The sequence below is a fragment of the Plasmodium chabaudi genome (genome assembly GCF_900002335.3).
Source record: "Plasmodium chabaudi chabaudi strain AS genome assembly, chromosome: 9".
Classification (NCBI taxonomy): domain Eukaryota; phylum Apicomplexa; class Aconoidasida; order Haemosporida; family Plasmodiidae; genus Plasmodium; species Plasmodium chabaudi.
This window is the reverse complement of record NC_030109.2, coordinates 1,003,876-1,024,609: the sequence shown is the minus strand read 5'-3', so window position 1 is coordinate 1,024,609 and position 20,734 is coordinate 1,003,876. Positions and strand designations below refer to the sequence as shown.

At 23.3% G+C, this 20,734-nt stretch overlaps 7 protein-coding genes and 2 non-coding genes across 9 annotated transcripts; 3 read left to right on the top strand and 6 right to left on the bottom strand.

Moving 5' to 3' along the window:
* Positions 1-727: 727 nt before the first annotated feature.
* Positions 728-833, bottom strand: PCHAS_0928120. The gene has a single exon (XR_001678631.1). It is a non-coding gene; the product is annotated as a small nucleolar RNA snoR14a (small nucleolar RNA).
* A 153-nt stretch (positions 834-986) lies between these two features.
* PCHAS_0928110 lies at positions 987-1,082 on the bottom strand. The gene has a single exon (XR_001678630.1). It is a non-coding gene; the product is annotated as a small nucleolar RNA snoR13 (small nucleolar RNA).
* Positions 1,083-1,216: 134 nt separating this feature from the next.
* PCHAS_0928100 (60S acidic ribosomal protein P0, putative) lies at positions 1,217-2,164 on the bottom strand (the record flags this gene model as incomplete). The annotated part of the gene is made up of 1 exon (XM_736891.2): positions 1,217-2,164. One exon carries the CDS (start codon positions 2,162-2,164, stop codon positions 1,217-1,219), a length of 948 nt encoding a protein of 315 aa, XP_741984.2.
* Positions 2,165-4,239: 2,075 nt separating this feature from the next.
* Positions 4,240-4,485, top strand: PCHAS_0928000 (60S ribosomal protein L38, putative; the record flags this gene model as incomplete). The annotated part of the gene is made up of 1 exon (XM_736569.2): positions 4,240-4,485. The coding sequence occupies one exon, from the start codon at positions 4,240-4,242 to the stop codon at positions 4,483-4,485; it is 246 nt and encodes an 81-aa protein (XP_741662.2).
* A 1,295-nt stretch (positions 4,486-5,780) lies between these two features.
* Positions 5,781-7,979, top strand: PCHAS_0927900 (phosphoacetylglucosamine mutase, putative; the record flags this gene model as incomplete). Its single annotated transcript, XM_727822.2, has 1 exon — positions 5,781-7,979. One exon carries the CDS (start codon positions 5,781-5,783, stop codon positions 7,977-7,979), a length of 2,199 nt encoding a protein of 732 aa, XP_732915.2.
* Positions 7,980-8,642: 663 nt separating this feature from the next.
* Positions 8,643-10,148, bottom strand: PCHAS_0927800 (apicomplexan amino acid transporter ApiAT4, putative; the record flags this gene model as incomplete). The annotated part of the gene is made up of 1 exon (XM_729704.2): positions 8,643-10,148. The coding sequence occupies one exon, from the start codon at positions 10,146-10,148 to the stop codon at positions 8,643-8,645; it is 1,506 nt and encodes a 501-aa protein (XP_734797.2).
* Positions 10,149-12,449: 2,301 nt separating this feature from the next.
* Positions 12,450-13,283, bottom strand: PCHAS_0927700 (conserved Plasmodium protein, unknown function; the record flags this gene model as incomplete). The annotated part of the gene is made up of 1 exon (XM_016798172.1): positions 12,450-13,283. The coding sequence occupies one exon, from the start codon at positions 13,281-13,283 to the stop codon at positions 12,450-12,452; it is 834 nt and encodes a 277-aa protein (XP_016655416.1).
* Positions 13,284-14,887: 1,604 nt separating this feature from the next.
* On the top strand, positions 14,888-15,436 carry PCHAS_0927600 (conserved Plasmodium protein, unknown function; the record flags this gene model as incomplete). Its single annotated transcript, XM_735467.2, has 1 exon — positions 14,888-15,436. The coding sequence occupies one exon, from the start codon at positions 14,888-14,890 to the stop codon at positions 15,434-15,436; it is 549 nt and encodes a 182-aa protein (XP_740560.2).
* A 1,366-nt stretch (positions 15,437-16,802) lies between these two features.
* PCHAS_0927500 (phosphatidylinositol-4-phosphate 5-kinase, putative) lies at positions 16,803-19,862 on the bottom strand (the record flags this gene model as incomplete). Its single annotated transcript, XM_727841.2, has 1 exon — positions 16,803-19,862. One exon carries the CDS (start codon positions 19,860-19,862, stop codon positions 16,803-16,805), a length of 3,060 nt encoding a protein of 1,019 aa, XP_732934.2.
* Between the last annotated feature and the right edge of the window lie 872 nt (positions 19,863-20,734).

The following is a 20,734-nucleotide window of genomic DNA, read 5'->3' as shown; positions in this document are numbered from 1 at the left end:
TAAAACCAGTTTAATTATTGTCAAACATTTTAACCGAACACAAAAATATAAAAAGTACAATACTATTTCTATAATAGTTAAAACGTTCTATATATACCTTCTCATAACTCATATGAATATACTTATTTTTTATACCTTAGGACAAAATTTATACCATTAAAAATTATGTATTAAAAAATGGGATACCTCAAACGGTATTAAATATTTATATGCTTTCCCTTTTTTTAGTATATACATATAATGTTGTATTTTTTTATTAATAATGGTAAAAGGAATTTATAATCAGTTATCAGTTTAATTGCATGTTTTTTTTTTTTTTTTAATTATAGAAAAGAAAACATAGTTAACATACATATGCATAAAAAATGTGTACATACGTACATATATGTCAACGTATTACACATGTATAAATATGCATTATAAGTATAACTAAAGTTAAACTAAACTTTTATCACAACATATATATTACAATGTAATTAATTCTTTTCCTTTAGCAACATAGAAACTCAAAAACTTTATATCTACACAATATATAATACATAAATCCGGTATGCTTGTAATTGTCCCTATTCATGTGTTTTTACCAATTCATAACCATCTCTATAATAAATAAAATTACTTCCTATACCTAAAAATTTTTAAATTAAAAAATATAAAATATGGCATAAGCATTGATAAATTATTATAAAATTATATAAATATATAAAAAACATTTTTGTGATATGACAAAATTTTTTGTGTCAGACATCTAAGTGAAGGCTACGTGAAAAAACTTCATAGAGTTGTTTAACTCTCAACTGCGAACATTGAGAAATTTTATCATCATTCACAAAAAATTTATTAGCTTTGCAAAAGGGAAGCGCAATGGGTCGACCCAATATGAATATGTATACATATGGATGTCCATTGTGCTTCTCTTTTACAAGCGTATTAATTTGGTTTAAGAAATAGTGTACATAAATAGGTGCATATGCATGTATGCTTTGTCTGTCAGACATCTAAGTGAAGGCTACGTGAAAAAAACTTCATAGAGTTGTTTAACTCTCAACTGCGAACATTGAGAAATTTTATCATCATTCAGAGGTAGCATAATTCTCAGCATATGCATATATATACAGATTGGGGGAGATATAAAAATGTACTTACATTTGTTGAGATGATCCAATAGGGTATGTATTATATGCATTTTTTGTCTATCTAACTAATCAGTAATATTTTAATCAAACATTCCAAATCCCATGAAGCCATCTTCCTCGTCTTCTTCCTCTTCTTCCTTTTTAGCTTCTTCTTTTTTGGGTTCATCTTTTGGAGCACTTGAAGCGGCAGCTGGTGCAGCAGCATAAGCTTGTGGGTTTTCAACCATATCTTTTATTTTTTGCATCATTGGGAATGTGTAATCTGTATCTATGACCAAAGCTACGATATTCTTAAAGGCTTCAACAAATACATGAGGATAGGAAGCTTCTGTGATTATACCAACAGATCTAGATAATGCAGCTACATTAGCTACACCTTTTGAAAATTTTGCTAAAATATCTTCTTCGGTTATATCTAAAACTTTTGCATCATAAATGACACCATCATCATATACTGTTCTAACATCAACACCATATGAAAATGGTTTCATATTAAATTTTTGTAAAAGTGTAGCGGAAGATGCTGTTACTTTTTCCCCTTGTTTAATCAAATGTACATTTTCTTGTATTTCAATTTGTCCTTTAACAATTTTTGTTGATATACCAAGAGACTGAAAAAAGGAGGTATGTGATGGATCCATACCTGTTGGTCCAGGGGGAATAAAAACATCAATTGGGGCGATAACACCTAATCTAGCTGGTGCAGGTGATTTGTTTTGAAGAATTATACTTCTAACTTCAGATAAATCATCTTTACAAAAAACAAAACCCATATTTAATTTTACTAATGGTAATAATTTTTCTATTTGAGGTACTGCTTGTAAGTTCTTTTTGAGTGCTGTTCTTATTCTTGTGTTTTTTCCCATTAAAATTGTTGCCTTTCCTCTCAAACTTTGGCGAACACTAGCCATCTGATCTGATCCGACATTGTCTACATGAACAATTAATATTTTATTGTATTGTTGGATCAAGGAACTCAATTTGTCCATATAAATTTGTTTCTTTTGTGCCTTCGATAACTTTGCCATTTTGCTATATTATTTGGTGTATAAGATTCAAGGAGGTATGAGATAAATTCTTGTTTTATATATTATAAAAATTAAATATTTTACAATTGTAAATGTAAAAATTCTATTTCTGATTTTATGGAGACTGGCAGTACAACTAATGTCTGACAATCAATTTAACCTGCGAAAAAAAATAGCAAAATAGGTTATATTAAAAGTATCTATAATTTATGAACAGTCATGTAAATATGCGAAATACAAGCCAAAATATGCATCCATATATATTCTCTCAATTTGTACTAATATGCATTGCACACAAATGTAGGAAGGCCCCATTAAATTGGCACATATCAGTGCATGCTATAATCCATATAAGTATTATGAAAATGTAACATAACTCAATACTACTCAACTATTTTTATTAGTAAATGTAGTATGTAATATTATGTACAATTCAGAAAATTATAGCAAATTATAGAATAAAAAATGGAAGCTTATTTAATATTATTGCTTGTTCAGGCAAAATCGGCATAAAAAACATAAAGATAAGAACGGCTTATAAAATAAAAATTGTTAATAATGTATTAAAAATAAAATAAATTTCTTATTAAGTATTTTTTTCGCCAAAAAAATATATAAATATGTAAACATAAATTTAAAATAATTAGTATGCTTGTTAAACAAATATGAGCAGGTGGGAAATAAATTTTATTAACTTTTTGTATGAACAGAGAGGATAAATGTTGTGTCACAACACTTAACAATTCTGATACAAACATTATATAAATAAATATTATTATGAAGAATAAATATTGGCAAAAAAATATATGTAATAAAGGAAGTATGCAAGTGTATATGTCTACAGAGTTGCTTATATGGATATATGTATGGGGATATATATGTTGGTATGACTTGTATATGTATATATGCTTGCGTAATATATACTATATACAATCTATACACAACAAAGAACAAATATATTACATAAAATATAATGTAACATGGTTTATTCAAAAAACAGATATAACATGAAAGTTGATAAATTCAAATTTTTTATTTTTTATTCTCTTACCATAAATTAAATGCTTGAATTTAAAAAGGATAAAATTTCCAAAAATGGAAAAAAAAATAAAATAAATTATGTTTATAAAAAATAAATAAAAATAAAAATTAAATATAAATTTAAATTAAAATTAAATATATTTATTTGAAAAAAAGAAAGAAAAATACGATACACTTTAAAATTCACTTTATTTGTTTTTCTTTTTAATTTATAGATTGGTCATATATTTTTTTTTACGCTATATAGCTTGTAGTGGAAAAAGGGGACCCCCCTTATATATAATTCTTAACGTAGCTTTTATATTTTAAGGGACTATATTATAATAATTAATACATATTCATTATTATATATTTTTTTTATATATATTATGTTACATACAGCTTATAAAGAATTACGAAAAAAAAAAGAAAGCGGATCGCTCATTATTATATATATTACTCACCACAAATAGTAGTATTCCTTTTGCATATATTATTATTTATATTGTACATATGCCTATTCGCTAGCACAATTTTTTCTTATAATATATCAAGCATACCCAAAAAAATATAAATAATATATTATAGCGGCGGCCCCAAATTAGTATACTTACTTAAGCATGCACAGGTTTATTTTTCCATATCAATTTTCAAATATATACGCCCACCAGTTATATATATTAACATTGTAATATACTATGCATATTTTACATATCATAATATAACATATTATTATTATTATATAATATAATATCGGCTTGACTTATAAGTATATTATATGGAACGATATGAGCTGCAGATAGGTGAAAAAAAAAATTCTCAATTTTATGCTTTAATATTTATTAGTATAAATAAATAACAATAATACATTTTCCAATAATATTTTAAATATATTTTTTCTTAAAAAATTTATAAATATAAATTGCAAATTTTATTATTTTATATAATAATAAAAATATATATAGTAATCCTTATTTAGGTTAAATTAATCCAAATTAAATTTAATTATATTTCCAAATTAAGATTAATTATATTTCCAAATAAATTTGTACAAAATGCCAAAACAAATTCACGATATTCGTAAATTTTTGAAGATAAGCAAAAAACCTGATACCACTGCTGTTATTATTGTAAAGAAGAAAAATAAAACAAAGAAAAATAAAATAATAACAAAATTAAAGTTAAGAACAAAAAAATGTTTATATACTATGGTTTTTAATGATCGTACTAAAGCCGAAAGAATTGAGAGCTCTTTATTACCAACTCTTAAAAGAATTTACTACCCACAAAAAAAAAAGTAAAGCCAGTTAAAAAATAAAAAAGGATATACCAATCCATAGGAAATAGAATTAAATCATGTACAAGCTCACTTGGCATGCATTATATAGTTATAACAACAGTATGCCATTTTGATAATGGTACTAGGAAAGCAAGCCATAAAATATGATAAGAAAAATACGAAGATAAATCAGGACAAAACTGGCTTGCTCAATACAAATTACAATCCGGAAAATACAAGGAACATAAAATTATATAATAAAACAATGGCTATATTATTTTCATTGTTTATGTATATATAATTAGTACTACAATTTTAGTGTTAACAATTTTTCCTTTCTCAAATTGAGAATTGAAAACTATTACATCAAATATATACGAATATAAAAGCTGTATGCACACTTAATGAAATTTTATTTTTAACTGATTTTTTTTTTCTTTACATTTTGAACAATGGGAAACGTTTTTGAAATATCATGTTGCATAATAATTAATAAAAACTGATAACATAATTATTATAATTTATTTTTTTTAATAAAAAGGTGTATATAAAGAAAAGGGGGCCTATTAGCTGCGTTATGCGTATCCTTTTTTATAGGCACGACCCTAAAAATAATGTTAATATGTTTATATATATGCTTATGCATATTCCCTTTTCTAAGCAACGGTGCCCTCCCTCCTAAATGAAAATTACTAGGATTGAAAATGGTATACAATTTTCTTTAACCCAATTTAAATCATATACATGTTTTGTTCTGGTAAAAGGTTATATCATTCCCTCATACAGTGGGCGCACGTAACCATATAATGTGCATATGCATGTGTGTAGTTCGAAATAGGTGTATAGAGTCAGGGTGTTATTAGCTAGTCATGCTCACTAGTTCGCTACTTTTTTAAAGGGTAATAAAAATTAACAAAATACACATAACTTACATTTTTAGAAATGTAAAAATATATTTTGTAATTCCAAAATGGATAACAAACTTTGCATACTCCATTTAATATAATTGTTCAAAAAAAAAATAAATAATATATTCTATGTATATAAGTTAAAGATATAATCTAAAATATTTTTTTCTTTATTTGCATTTTTGTTTTTTATTTATACCATTGAAAGGGATAAAATTTTTGTGAATCGAACTGAGCATAGATAGCACATACAGGTAATATATTATACACACGTGTATAGGGTATATAATAAAAATATCAGTGATGCTCGAAAGTAAGAGAATAGTGATGCTTGAATGTAAGAGAATAGTGATACTAAGCAAGAGAATTTTATTTTAACTTTGCAAATAGAGGGTCTGAAAATAATAAAATGGAAATGCATAACAAGAGCGAATTTTATAAAAAAATATATACATGTATTGAAGAATGCATTCCAAATTATGTAGTAGAGAACAGTGTCCAATTTGAATCAACTGTTGAAGTGTTTTATGGTAATAGTGGGTTTAGAGGTAAATATAAAAATAAGAGATGCGATTTAATTAATGTTTTAAATAAAAGTGGAATCATATTAGGACTACTATTTATTAAGTATAATTATGAGTTAGCAAAAAAATACAACCTTCTTGAATCAGAATCTGGAATAGATAACATTATTGATATTGTAAATAAAAATAAAATTAAATGGATGAACGTAGGAATTATTATCACTGCATCTCATAACCCAGCTGATGAAAATGGTATAAAAATTGTTGATAAAAACGGAAGACAAATAAATGAAATATATGAAAATTATTTAACTGAACTTTCTAATAAACATTTGAAATATATAAAAGAGAATAAACATAATAATTGTAAAATTGAAGATGTTATTAATAATATAATTGATATGATTGTTCATATATTTTTAAAAGAAATTCAAATTAATCTTTACGATGATAAAATATATAATCAAATAAAAAAGCTAGATCATATTATATATTACTCGAATATATATAATCAATTGTTTAAAGCAAATATATGCATAGGTTTTGACACACGTAATAGTGGACCGCACCTAAACAATATAATTATAAATTCATTGAACTCTTTAAATATTTCAAGATGTATAAATAATATGTGTTATATAACAACACCATCTATGCATTCCCTTGTCTATATTTTTAATTCCGAATTTGAAAATGATTTGATTCATAATATTTTTTCTCAACTAACGAAAAATAAAGTTTGTAAAATGAAAACAGATCTAGATTACCTTACTTCATACAATTTAAAAGAGCTGAAAAATGTTAAGGATCTTTATTTCAATTTATCTGAACGATACAACATCGAAATTGATGATACAAATGGTAGAAGTGATTCAAACATTTTAGCTTATAATAGTGATCAGTTTTATTTTGATTATTTTATTTATTTATTTAATAATTTGTATAATTATATAAACAATATTTATGATAACATTTTAATAAAAAATTGTAAAGAAGAAATTATATTTACAGATTGTTCAAATGGTATTACAAGTTTAAAAATCGACCTGTTTAATGATGTATTTACAATTTTAAAAAAAAAAATATGGAAATTTAATTCGTTACAAAATGATAATGATGTCCTAAATTTTGAATGTGGTGCAGAATATGTTTATAATAAAAGAAAAGTTCCATCAAATATGCCAATCAATTATTGTAGTAATTCAAAATGCTGTGCATTTGATGGTGATGCAGATAGAATAATTTATTTTTTTTCTAAATATGATAATTTCGAAAATGAAATTGAAATTTTAGATGGACCGAAAATAGTTTGCTTATTGTTTAAATGTATAATAAAAATATTATCTAACATATGTATAAAAACAGAAAAACAAAATGAAGAAATGAAAAAAATTGATATAAATATTATACACACTGCATATGTAAATTTTGCCTTTATACATTATATAAATAATGTAATAAAAAATATAAGTACAGAGATCCCTATTTTTAATTATATTAATATTAATATAATATGCACAAAAACTGGTATGAAAAATCTTGATTATATAGCTCGAAAATCTTCCATAGGTATATTATTTGAATCGAATGGACATGGTTCTATATATGCGGATTCATCGAATTTAGATGCATGGGCAAAACAATGGGATATTCAAAAAGATCCATATTTTATTGCATTAAAAAAATATTTACTTTTTTTTAATCAAACAACGGGAGATGCTATAGTTGATTTTATAGCTATTGAATTATCTTTAACTTTTCTAAATTTAAGCATAAACGAATGGAATCTATTTTATACTCCTATTCCTTCATTATATATAAATATAGAATGTCCTAGATGCATATTAAACAAGATTATACCACATCCACAACATGAATTATACTTGATAGAACCCAAAGGTTTACAAAATAAAATTGATGAAATTGTAAAAGAAATAGATATAAAATATGGAAGATGTTTTATTAGACCCTCAGGAACTGAAAATTTAATTCGAATATATGCAGAAGCAGAAACGATAAAACAAATGAACGAAATTCTTCATAAAGTTCGAGAAGCAGTAATTGACTATATTAATCATAGTTGAACCTTAACTTCTGCAAATGCAATAAACTTAAATAGGATAAAAAATATTCCTATTAAATGGTAGCATAAAAGAATATGCTTTCCATTTCCCTACCATTTTCAACGTTGCATATTTTCATTTTTTATTTATTTCAAAACAGTTTACATCCTTTATGATTGTATAGTAATTCCCTTGTGAGGATAAAACCATATGGCGAATTTTCCAATAGCCAACGTTATGCAAATTTAATGAATTCGTTAGCTATTTATTTTTTCGGTTGCAATAAATAGATGTAATAAAAAAAAATTAAAAGAATCTGCACATTGTATAATATTAATAAAAATATTAAACAGCACTACATAAACATAAACATATCAACCTATAAAAAAATTAATATGTAAATAGAGATAAATATATGCATATAAACATAAACATATCTAAAAATAAATACGTGCACACGGAATTAAATATGCACACGTAAAATATTCATAACAAATCGCGCTGTAACATACACGTAATATTTTAGTCAAATTCAAAAATTAATATTTAACTTCGAATATATTTTATTATAACATATAAATCAAAATCACGTCACATAATATCACGTGTTTAATTATACAAATGTGAGAATAAAAGCAAAGATCTAATAAATAAAATAGCATATTCATTTTCTGGTTGCTATTTTTATGAATCCAAATCTTCATCTCCATACTTGACTTTGTCGCCTTTATATTTTATGATAAGACCAAGGATAATTGCTATTATCGCATTAATAATAATAAATCCAATAATAAGTAAATTAATATAAGTAAAATCATAATTTACACTTTTGGCCCAGTCAAGTAATAAGATACGAGCAAATGATACAACACCACAAACAAAATTTAATAATCCAATTAATGTTGATTGATATTTTGAACTAAATGTATATGATATAAATGTCCATATCTGTCCGTTTGCACAAGCTGAATATAAAACATTTGAAATAACTGAGATCCAGTGTGCAACATTTGATTTAAAAAAACTAAATCCATACATAAATAAAGCAAATGTTAATTCATAAATTATGATAATCATTACACCAAATTTATCTGATAAATTTCCTAATATAATACAAGGAATTACAGAAAATGGTAAGATATATCCAAGCAAATCATTCTTCTCTTTTGATAATATATTTTCAACAACACTATAATAAAATGTATTATATATTGCATTTAAAGGTCCATATATCCATAAACATAAGAAATGGCTACACGTAAGTATATTTAATAAATCTCTGAAATATTTTGACTTTAAAAATCCACAATTTTTATTACTTTTAATATTCATTAATTCACTTTTTTTTGGTGTATTTTTATAACTGATTATTTGTTTGTTGCTATGGGAATCGGAATTTCCATTTTCAAGACGATCTCTTAAAACAAATTCTTTTGCATTATAATAATTATCAAACTCATATTGCCTATAATATCTAGATTTTGGGAAAAAGAATATTGATAAAATAAAGAAAAAGCCAACACTTATACCCATATAACATAACATAAAGGTTTTGAAATTAAAATTATATCGTGTTATAATTATATCTAAAATTGTCATTACTCCTGGTGATAACGATCCAGCACCTGATATTATATTAACTATTAAATTCTCATTTCCTGGAAATAAACCCGATGCATTTAATGTTGCAAATGATCCTAAATCAATACTTGCGGCCATTAGTACTCCACCTACAACATATGCATCAAATTTTTCTCCTGACATAACTAATAGTATCCATCCAATCAAATTTAATATATGACCTAATAGCATACTAAGTCGAGAACCTAAGTAATCAACTATTAATCCATTGAAAAATGAAAATGCAAAATATCCAGATGATCCAAATATAAAAATTGTTTGAACTGCTTTATCTTGATCTTCACATACATATCTTTTACCAGGAATTCTATCATATCCCCCACTTGAATTTTTAGGGCATTTCCATATATATGCATCATCTCTAAATAATAAGTTTGATAAATTTGGCCATCCAAAAAACAAACGATTTGTTAATACAAGTAACAAGACATATAAAAATAACACAATATTTCTGCTTATATTATATGGAGTAGTTTGTTTTGATGATTCCCTTATTTCATCTTTTCTTAAAAGTTCGTCTAATGACGATGGCATGTCATATCCTGTCATTTTCGATACGCTTAATATTCGATAATAATATTATTATAAATTATATTATTGCTATTATTATTAACACATCCTCTGTGATATTCAAATTTTATAATAAAATATGCACAGTTTATCTTACCAATACAGTTTTGTATGATAAGCCATGTATTTTTTTCAACAAATATTTTTCCTTTTGTCTCTTATTTAAAATGTTACTATTATTATGTGTGTATCAAAATATATGTATCAAATGTTTTTTTTTTTTTTTTTTTTTTTTATTTTTTTGTATTTTTTGTGTTTTTTATTTTATTATTTTTTTTTTTTTTTTTTAATTGCTTACATATATACATGCATCATATATATGTTAATACAACGAAATATAAAATGCAATTATGCGTTTATATACGGACATAAATCATAACGAATTATTTTTTATTATTTTTAATTTGCCATGTTTATATGTAACAATATTTCCCATTTAATCATTTATTTATAATATATATATATATTTAATAATTTTTATCAAATTTTAATATTTTGCTTTTTTACATTTTATGTATTTAATTCTAGTTATACATTTTGGTGTTGCTTTACAGATATTTTTTTTTACTTAATATTTATTATCTCGCCCTATTTTAATACGAATAATAAATAACGGTATATTTTTATATACTATGTTTTACAATATGCACTTTATTATGTAGTAGTACAGTAAAATGTCCTTTTAATTAAAGAGGGGCAAACAAATAAATTTTTAATATTTTCCACAAAATAAAAATTGTAAAAATATTATAAATGCAAATATTGCTAATAATAATAATTATAAATAACTTTTAAGCCATTTAAATTTGTTAAATTTAAGTAATTATTTAATGGAGGTTATAGAAAAAGCATTTATTGGTGTGTTATTCAAAATGGCAATAAATTTCACTTATTTTTTAACGCTTTATACTATTCAATATTAATGTTGTTACAAAATATTATATATAATAATATATTATAATATCTTTTAATATACAATGGTAATAAAACTCATAAGTGTTATTATATTTGCCTAGAAATTGGCATTATAAATCAATAGTTGCTTTTTCTCAATAATGATTATATATAAGAATAGCAATAAAAATGTACTTATATAGATATAAAAAAATAGGTTAAGGTAAAATGAATGTTCAAGCTATGCAATTATCCAATAGTAAATAAGTACACAATATTTATATTATCAACATATAATAAAATATATAAGTGACTTTATATAATATAATCACAAAACATGTTTTAAACTACTTATTTAATTATATGTATAAATTATATATCACTTTTTAAGAATATACAAATATACACAACACTGTTATTATACTTGTTTTCCAACTTTGGCACAAATTATTATAAAAAGTATTTATAATATAAAAATATAGAGAGATTGTAATTGTTCATTATATATATTATTTATATGTTTATTCTCCAAATATTATTTATATTAAATTATTTGTATAAAATGGTAATTAAAAAATATTTACATACATATTAATATTTAAAAAAATTATGTACAGCAATAATTTATGTATAGCTATATATTATTATGTTGCCAAATGTGTAGCAATGTTAATAATGTTAATAGCTATAATGAATAAAATACCTTAACAAGGAATGAATATGTTCATAAAAAAAAAAAAATTTATAAAATTATTGAATATTTAAATATAAAAAAAAAAAATTAGCTATTTGTGTGTGCAATTTATATAAATAATGAAATATAGTCATCACCAAAATGAGCTAGCCATATTTAGTAGGCATGCAAATATATGTTCTATACTTTTTTATTAATAGCTTGTTATTCTTTCTTAAGATTAAAAATGTGAGGCTTGTATTTTTTTAATTTGATTGAAAGGTATATCATAATAAATATACACCTTCAAATGGTAGTTATAAGAGATACACAAAAAAAAGGAAAGCAAACAAATTATTATGCCACTCTACAAAAAAAATATTTAAAAATATAAATTTATAAAATCATTGTAACAAATATTATAAACATACTAATATTTGAAAGAAATATTAAAAATAAATATAATTTGGAAGGAAGAAAAGGAGCGAACATGCTATTCATCCTTATTATGTTTTTCAAAAAAAAATTGTTAATTTTATGCATTAGTATTAAGACAATGTCTATATCTAATAATTAAGCACACTGGGGTGAGCTGCTCGTTTTTATTAGAAACTATATTTTATTTTATCCGACGGTAATAATGCATTGCTTAAATATGTGTATATGTATTTACAGACATCATTTTCAATATTCTATGAACTATTTTAATGAATTCATTTTTGGCTTAATATTTCGGTAACTAGCAAATAAATAATAAAGAAAACACTGTGAGTGCAATTATATGAATCCTTATGATTTTCCTCATTTGATTTACAAGTAAAATTTGTAAAGAAATTTAAAAGATTCGATTTATCGCTTTCACATGTTATAGCTAAATCTGTATTTTCGATTTTGTTTAAACAAAATCTTTTAATTACTTGGAGGTTTGAAGCTACATCCATATCTAATGCTTGTAATGAATCTAACAAAATAAGTAAATAAGCTAGCCATAGGAATAAGCATAAATTTCCTTCATTTTCTAAATTTATATATTGAGTAATTAAGTCAATATAATAAATTATTTGCAAATAATTAATACCGTATATATATAAATGAATACATAACGGTTTTGATAAAAAAATGGAAATTAAGTTTTCATTTTTTTGCAAACATTCCAATATAGGGCAATTTGATGTTAAATATTTTGATGAGTTAATTATTCTTCTATTATATTTTTTATGAATATAATTTCTTAAGTCATATAAGTATTGTACAACTGCATTTTTCCATTTTATATTATATCCCTTAATAAAATGAGTTTCTTTTAATTCGCCATTTTCTGTATACATGTCTATAATATTATATATGTTATGAGGCTTATTGTTATTTTTATTTTCATCTGTTTTTATGTTCTTTGCAACAACTGTGCTTGGTAATAAGCTCCGTTCTTTTTCCATATTTTTCATAAACTCAATTATCAATCTATTTTGTTCATCATTTACATCACTTCCATAAATTTCCTCAAGGTTAAATGCTTCGCTTTGCAGTGAGGAATCGTGATTATTCATTTTGGCTTATTTTTTTTTAGCTGACATTAAATGCATGTTCGAATGTTTAGTATTGCTATATCCTTTATATATACCAATTTCTAGATATGTATTTTCGTTGTAATTTTTGAATATTTAAGTGGAATTTTAATAAAAGTCATATAACTTATGCCCCAATTTTTTTTATTATTTATATAATTTTTATAAAAATATAAAAAATTAGTAAATCGATAAGCAACTCTTTTTTTATATTCACATATCTTATCCTCTTAAAATTGCATATAATATTTTATACCGTAAATATATTATGTACACATATCTACAAATTTAAATATGCATATACTGCAAAATTTATAATAGTGTGTTTTTTAGTATAACTTAAATTGGGGATACACATATATGCAATAAAAATTATTTTATAACTTTTGATATTTGAAAAATGTTTATATATAATTTTTAAAGAAATGATATACATTCTTGTGTAAGAAAATTAATTTATTAAATTTTACTTATAGCCTTTACTTGGTTAAACCAAAGGAAAATATGTATATACGTTAATTTACTATGTGTCATTTTTAATTATATATAACCTATTAAATATAGAATAATTGGAAAAAAAAATATTTATTGATATATGATATTCAAAATATGTGCTTAGTTTGATATCTTAATATGTAATAACCCTATAATTTATAATTATGGGTTTTTGTTATAACAATTATAAGGCTATAAATTTATATATAATTTTACACAACCTACATGTATGCATGAATATGTGTGTACTATATATGATCTGTTGTTAATACGTTTTTTTTGTTTTTTTTCCAGAAAATGGCTTTAAAAAATTTTAAGATATGCATTTCGTTATGCCGTTAGCACCGTATATGTTAATCCATTACTTTGACCTGTATTTGTTTTGTTTTTATTTTTTTATTAGTGTAAAAGTTAAAATGTAATGTGTAATACACATTTATAGGTACCCATTGAATGGGCATATTTTATAAAAATGATATTTGGTGTAAGATTAATATAGTAAAATATAGCATTCCGTAAGATTTATTTATTTTTCTACATGATTTTCGGATATGAATTTATTTCACCACCATAAAATGTGTAAGCAATACGGTATTTCTCCATTCTATTTACTATTATTATTATTGTTTTATTTATTTTAACGCTTGGGTGACAATGTATATGTGCATTATAATGGTTGTTACACATGTTGTGGCACATACATAAATATGTGTGTGTGCAATATATTCATTTTTTTAGTAGGTTAAAAATAATATTAAATATTCTATTTGATAATAATGTAAATACAACACGATACTTATGTTCTTAGGCACTCTTTATAGTATATCCATTTTATTGTCATATATTTTTGTTTTTCCAATTACACAAATAAATTTTATATTATATAGTTGCATATAATTGTATGCATTTAAGTTTATAATAAGTGTGTATAAATATACATGCGCAATATTACATATATTGTAAATTTTTCGCTTGTATCATACTTATTTATATAAATTATAGATTTTATTATTTTTTGCAATCTAATAAATGAATATATAACCATTTTTCTCACTGGCTTGTGGAAATTTATTTTTCTTTAATGATAAAAAATGAATGATAACTCAAACAATTGTATATATTGCTATATTAACAAAAAAAAAAAATGGAATTTTTATATAAATTTAAGAGACGTTACTGATCTGAAGGAGCTTGATGAATTATTAAATGAAGAAGAAAATTGTTATAACAATAATGAAAAAAATAATAATAATAAAAACAATATAAATATTATAAACGAACAAAATTTATTAGGGGAAGTAATAAAAGCATATATATTTTGTAACCATCCAAAAATAAAACGAACTTGTAATTTATGTTTAATGTCATGGATATCGACGAGACAATGTTGGTTTGATTGTGATGAACTTTTATTAAATAAATATTTTGAAGAATTATTAGAGCCTTTAATATTTATATGTAAAGTATTAAAAGAAAAAGTTATATATCATTTTTATCAAATACCAAAAAAACTATATATAGTATTTACAAATAAATTTAAGATATATCTAAAATTATACAAGAATAAAGAAATTATTATGAGTCTTATATCATCAGCATCAGATATATTTCATTCAAAAATGAATTATTCTCAATGGTAGTTATTCATTTAGTCTTTTGTACTCCCACCAGAAACAACCAAATACTCATACTTGTATAATATACTTCGTATATTTGAAAGATGGCAATATATATTGAGCTAGCGTTTTTTTTGTTTACCACGTTGGGGCGAAGTTAATTTCCTGACCTATCATTCGTTGATTCAATGATTTACTGATTATTAAAATTTAAGACACACCCCATTTTTATTTTTCAGATTTTTTTGTTTACATTATTTTTTATATAATAATAAGCTAATTCAATGTATATTTTCCTTAACTATAGATATACTAGCCATTTACATGTGCGCGAATATGTATTTGTGGTTAGTCTAGTCTGGCTCTATCTTTTGCATAGCTGTATTGTTTTATTCAATTGCTCACGCTTTTTATCGTGTAATATTATTTGTTGATTTTCATATCTGTTCGCTTTAAATATTCAGAATTGTATGCCCCTATTCCCAATAAAAATAATAAAGATAAGAGTAAACGAATTTTATTTATTTTTTTAATTTTTATGCATACTTATATAATTTCTGTCTTTGCATATATGCCTCTATATATATTTGTACTATACAGACATCCACTTTTCTATTGATATTGTCATTTATCATTTATATTACATATATAGAGAGATATTTATATATGCACAATATCATATCTACATGTGTGCATGTTTTTATAGGGATTTTCGTTTTCCTTTCTTTTTTTTTATGGGCATATTTATAATGATTATTCTTCAAATTTTATAATTATTTTTTCTAAGAATTTTAAAAGTTTGTTTTATATAAACCTTGAAAATATTCAATTCAAATGATATTCCTTTTGTTTACCTTTTTAATAAAATGCTGATCTATATGTATGCAGTAAGCATCCCGTATGCATAAATATTTTCAAACTATATACAATAATAAATTTGAAAGTTTTTACGCGCCTTTATTTGTTTTTTCTTATTTTATTTTGTTTTTATAACTTTTAATTTCGCATTCTTTTTAATACCCTAAATAGTTTACACACATGTCTACAACGTTGTTATAATGCATCCTGATCACATGAAATATTTAATCAATTTATCCTTATGTTTCGTAGGAATGTTTTTTTTTAATTATAAATATGATGTAAAAAAAATATTTCATAATATAGGAAGCATACAAAACGGTATAAAGTTAAATGCGCAAAAGATGGGAAGAAATTGGGAATTTTTTTTTCACGACTAAATGAAAAAAAAAAAAAAAAAAAAAAAAATTATGCACATTTCATTTAGCTAGTAGTAGCATTGGGAAATATTTCTCCATTTTTATTTAAACTCAGGATATAATTTATTTGCTTTTTTAGAAATGCTATAATTTTCCAACATAATAATATTTATTCATTTATTTTTTTGATTAACTTTACTAACTCCTAAAAATTTTTTAAAAAAAGACTGTTTTGGTTTTTTAATGTCGTCTTTATCATGATCCATTTCATTATAATTATTTTTTTCGGGTGCTTCAAATGCTATATCCTCTTTAGCAGATTGGTGTGAATTTTTCATTTTTTTAAGACTCCATATTAGTGAAAACCCTTTTTTGGGTAGATCATAATTTTGAGAAATAGAAGTCTTTTTATATTTTTCATTTCCCTTTGTTCGATTTTTTCCATTTTTTTTCCTTTCAATTTTATCATAACTATTGATACTTTTTCGACTACTACAACTGTTACTTATAGGTCCATGTTTTATTATATTTTTTTTTTTTTTAATTTGTTTTGAAATTTTAGTCTTATTATTATCTTTTGAAGGGGATATATTTTCTTCATAATAATTGCTATTTTTTTTATCTTCAAATATGTCTCTATTTTTTTTTATAAATTCTAAATTTATATTTGTTCTTAAATTTTTTTCCTTTTTAAAATTTTGGTCTTTATCATTATTACTTTTTTCATTACTTTCTGACTTATGATATTTTGAAAAATTTACTAAATTAGATTTATCATCCATTTTGTTTTTATTTAAAATATTATTATAAAATTCCTTTTCCTTATTCATGTTTATATTTGGTCCTTTCTCGTTCTCTTGTCTTTTTTCCATTTCAATTGAACTAGTCGATTTGCTAGTATTACTATCTGTACTTTGACTATGGTTTTTATTGTTCCTCGCTTTTCTATCTTCCTTATCAAACGAATTTAGTGAATCGCTTTTTGTAGACATATCAACACTTGTACTATAGGAGGATGTGTGTGATAAATTATTATTTTTTTTTTCCATCCCATCTTTTTCTTTCTTTTGATCCTTATCAAGATCTTTTTTGTTACTCTTTATATTGGCTCCTGCATTGGTATTATCTTTATTTCGTTTTCTTTTCTTCAGTTCGTCTGCCCAAATGTTTTCCTTTTCGTTAGACGATTCTTCAGATTGCTTTTCTACTACCTTATTTTTGTCCGTTGTTTTTTTTTTCATCCTTTTTTTCATCAATGTTTGGCTTCGTTTTTTTTTGTGTGCATTTTTTTTATTATTATAGATATTACTTAAGGCAGAAGAAGACAAGTTGTTTAGAAAATTATCAATAATGTTATAATTGTTATGGAAAAGCATGTTTGATTTTTTTTTTTTTTTTTTTTTTTTAGCCTTTTCTTTTAGATTATTGTCTATCATTTCATCGCTATATTCCATAATTTTATCCGCATCCATTTGAGCATTTTCATTAGTCATACCATTTTCAGTAGAATAGATCCAGTTTTGTAATTCACCATTTTTCCATTTTCCTAATTTAACAATAATATTATTTGATGCATAAGAAAATAATGGATGTTGCACATTTATATCACTTTCGTTTATATAGCTTAAATTTATCGAATTTAAATAATTTTTTAAATTTTCAATATCTTCAAAATCATTTTCATTTTGTTCATAATGTAAAGGAACCGTTGTTTGGCTTTCATCATCATGTGTGTATTTAGTATTTTCTAAATTGGAAACAACTCGAACTTGCTTCATAGTCTCACCATTTTTTATGTTTTTTTTTTGTTTATTTATTAACTCGTCTTTGTTTAATTTATCTTCAGGGCTTAACCAAAAGAAAGAATTAGAAATCTGTATATTATCTCCAGACAGATTTTCAATTATATATTCATTGGTTGCAGAAGATATATGTGTATTTATTTTTCGATAAAATTCAAAATTGTACTTAAAATTATTTAATTTTTTTATCCTAAGAAATTCAAAATATGATGAGCATAGCTCATAATAATTAATATGTAATAATGTAAGTAAAAAATAATAAAAATTATAATTATGGCAATTATTTTCAATTTTTTGAAGTAGTTGATTAATTTGTCCAGTATGTAAAAATTCTTCTTTTTTAATATTTAATAAAAAATATTTTTTAATTTTTTGTGTACATTTAAAAAAAAGGAAAAAAGGATTATTTATATAATTTTCATAATTTTTAAAATGTTTTATTATAATAAATATACCATGTCCATGTTGTTTATTATTATCCCAGTTTCCAAAATAAATTCGCCCATCATTCCATTTGTATATTCCTATCCCTTGTTTATTGTTGTTGTTGTGGTTACCTAAATATTGTCTTTTGTCTAACCAAAATATTTCACATTTTCCATGTAAACAATTATATTTCCATTTACTTATATATATTTTATTTTTATTTAAAAAATATATACCTCTTTTATTAAAAAAATTATTTTTTATATGTCCTATATAAATAGATTCATTTTTCCATATAAAAGCTCCAAACCCATTTTTTTCGCCTTTAATATAATTTCCTAAAAATATATAATTATTATTAACATATTCTATACCTTTTTTATTTTGCTTATCATTTAACCAAAGACCTTTATAAAATGTTCCATCAGGATGTATAAATATTCCATATCTATTTGCTTTCCCATACTTCCAATATCCTATATATTTACTTTTAGAATAATGTATATATAAACCAAATCCTGTTATTTTGTCATCATCAAATTCACCTATATATATACACTGATCAGGTGTTATAATAATACCTAAGCCATTCTTTTCGTTGTTTTCATTTATTTCACCGATATAGATTACACCTGTATCTATATACATAATATATGTACTATAATTCATAATTATATATTTTAAAAAAATTAAACTTGTTGAATTTTTTTCATTAAAAAATAATAAAAAATCAGACTCATATTCTTTTATATAATTTAATATTCTTTTTACATTAACTATGCAATCTGTTGATTCATTTTCCTTTACTTCTTCTCCCTGATCAGTTCTACTTTTTTTATTTTCATAACGATAGAAATAATTATCTTCTTCGTTTTCTTCTGTTATATTTGTTTCTATTCCTTCTAAACCCATCGATTGAAATCCATGAGTTTTCAAATATTCTTCATCTTGTAGACATTTATATTTTTCATTACTAATTTCTATACAGCTACATTTGTTTCCCATTTTTTTTTTTTAAACTTTATGAAAATATGATCATATATTTTGTATTGAAAAATATGTTAATATATTGACTTCCTATTATGAAGCTAAAAATAGGGGGGATACCATATATCCTTAAAATTTTTTTTTTTATTTATTCACGTTGACACATTTAATAAAATAATTATAGAGTATACATGTTGACAAAAAAAAATGGAAAAATATATATATTTTATCATTTGTATACAATTTTGATAAAATTCATAAATCTTAGAAAATTTTATAAAATAGTTGAGACCTAAACGATTTGTCTTATCATCAATTGGCTCGATTTGGTCAGAACTTTATATCACTGTCTTACTACAAATATGTTAATGGGAAAATATGATAAATGAATAAATTAATATATATATATGGCTTGCTCCACAAAAAATGGTGAGAAATTTGTTGTGTTTGCATATGTTATTGCAAACAAAGCAACAGAGGGAAAATACTGAAGGAAGGATAAAAAAAAAATGAAAAAAAACGAAAAAACAGAAAAAACATTTTTCTCAGTGTCAATAAAGTTTTTATAATATTTTATTTTTAAATATTAAAAAAATAAACATAGGAAAGGGAAAACAAAATTTTTAATAATTTTCAATGTTTCCACTTTCTTTGAATAGTTCACACGTCTACTTAAAAAATTGTGCATTAAAAAAAATGGATAACAAATTTTTACACACATATGTAAATATATGTATATATAAAAAAGGAGTGTGTATGCTTAACTAAAAATATAGATTTATATTTAATTTCGGGTAAAACAAAATTGTATACCTATAATACAAAAAAAATACATGTATATATATAGATCAGTTTTTTTGTATATCTCATACTAATTTTTTAAAGCATAA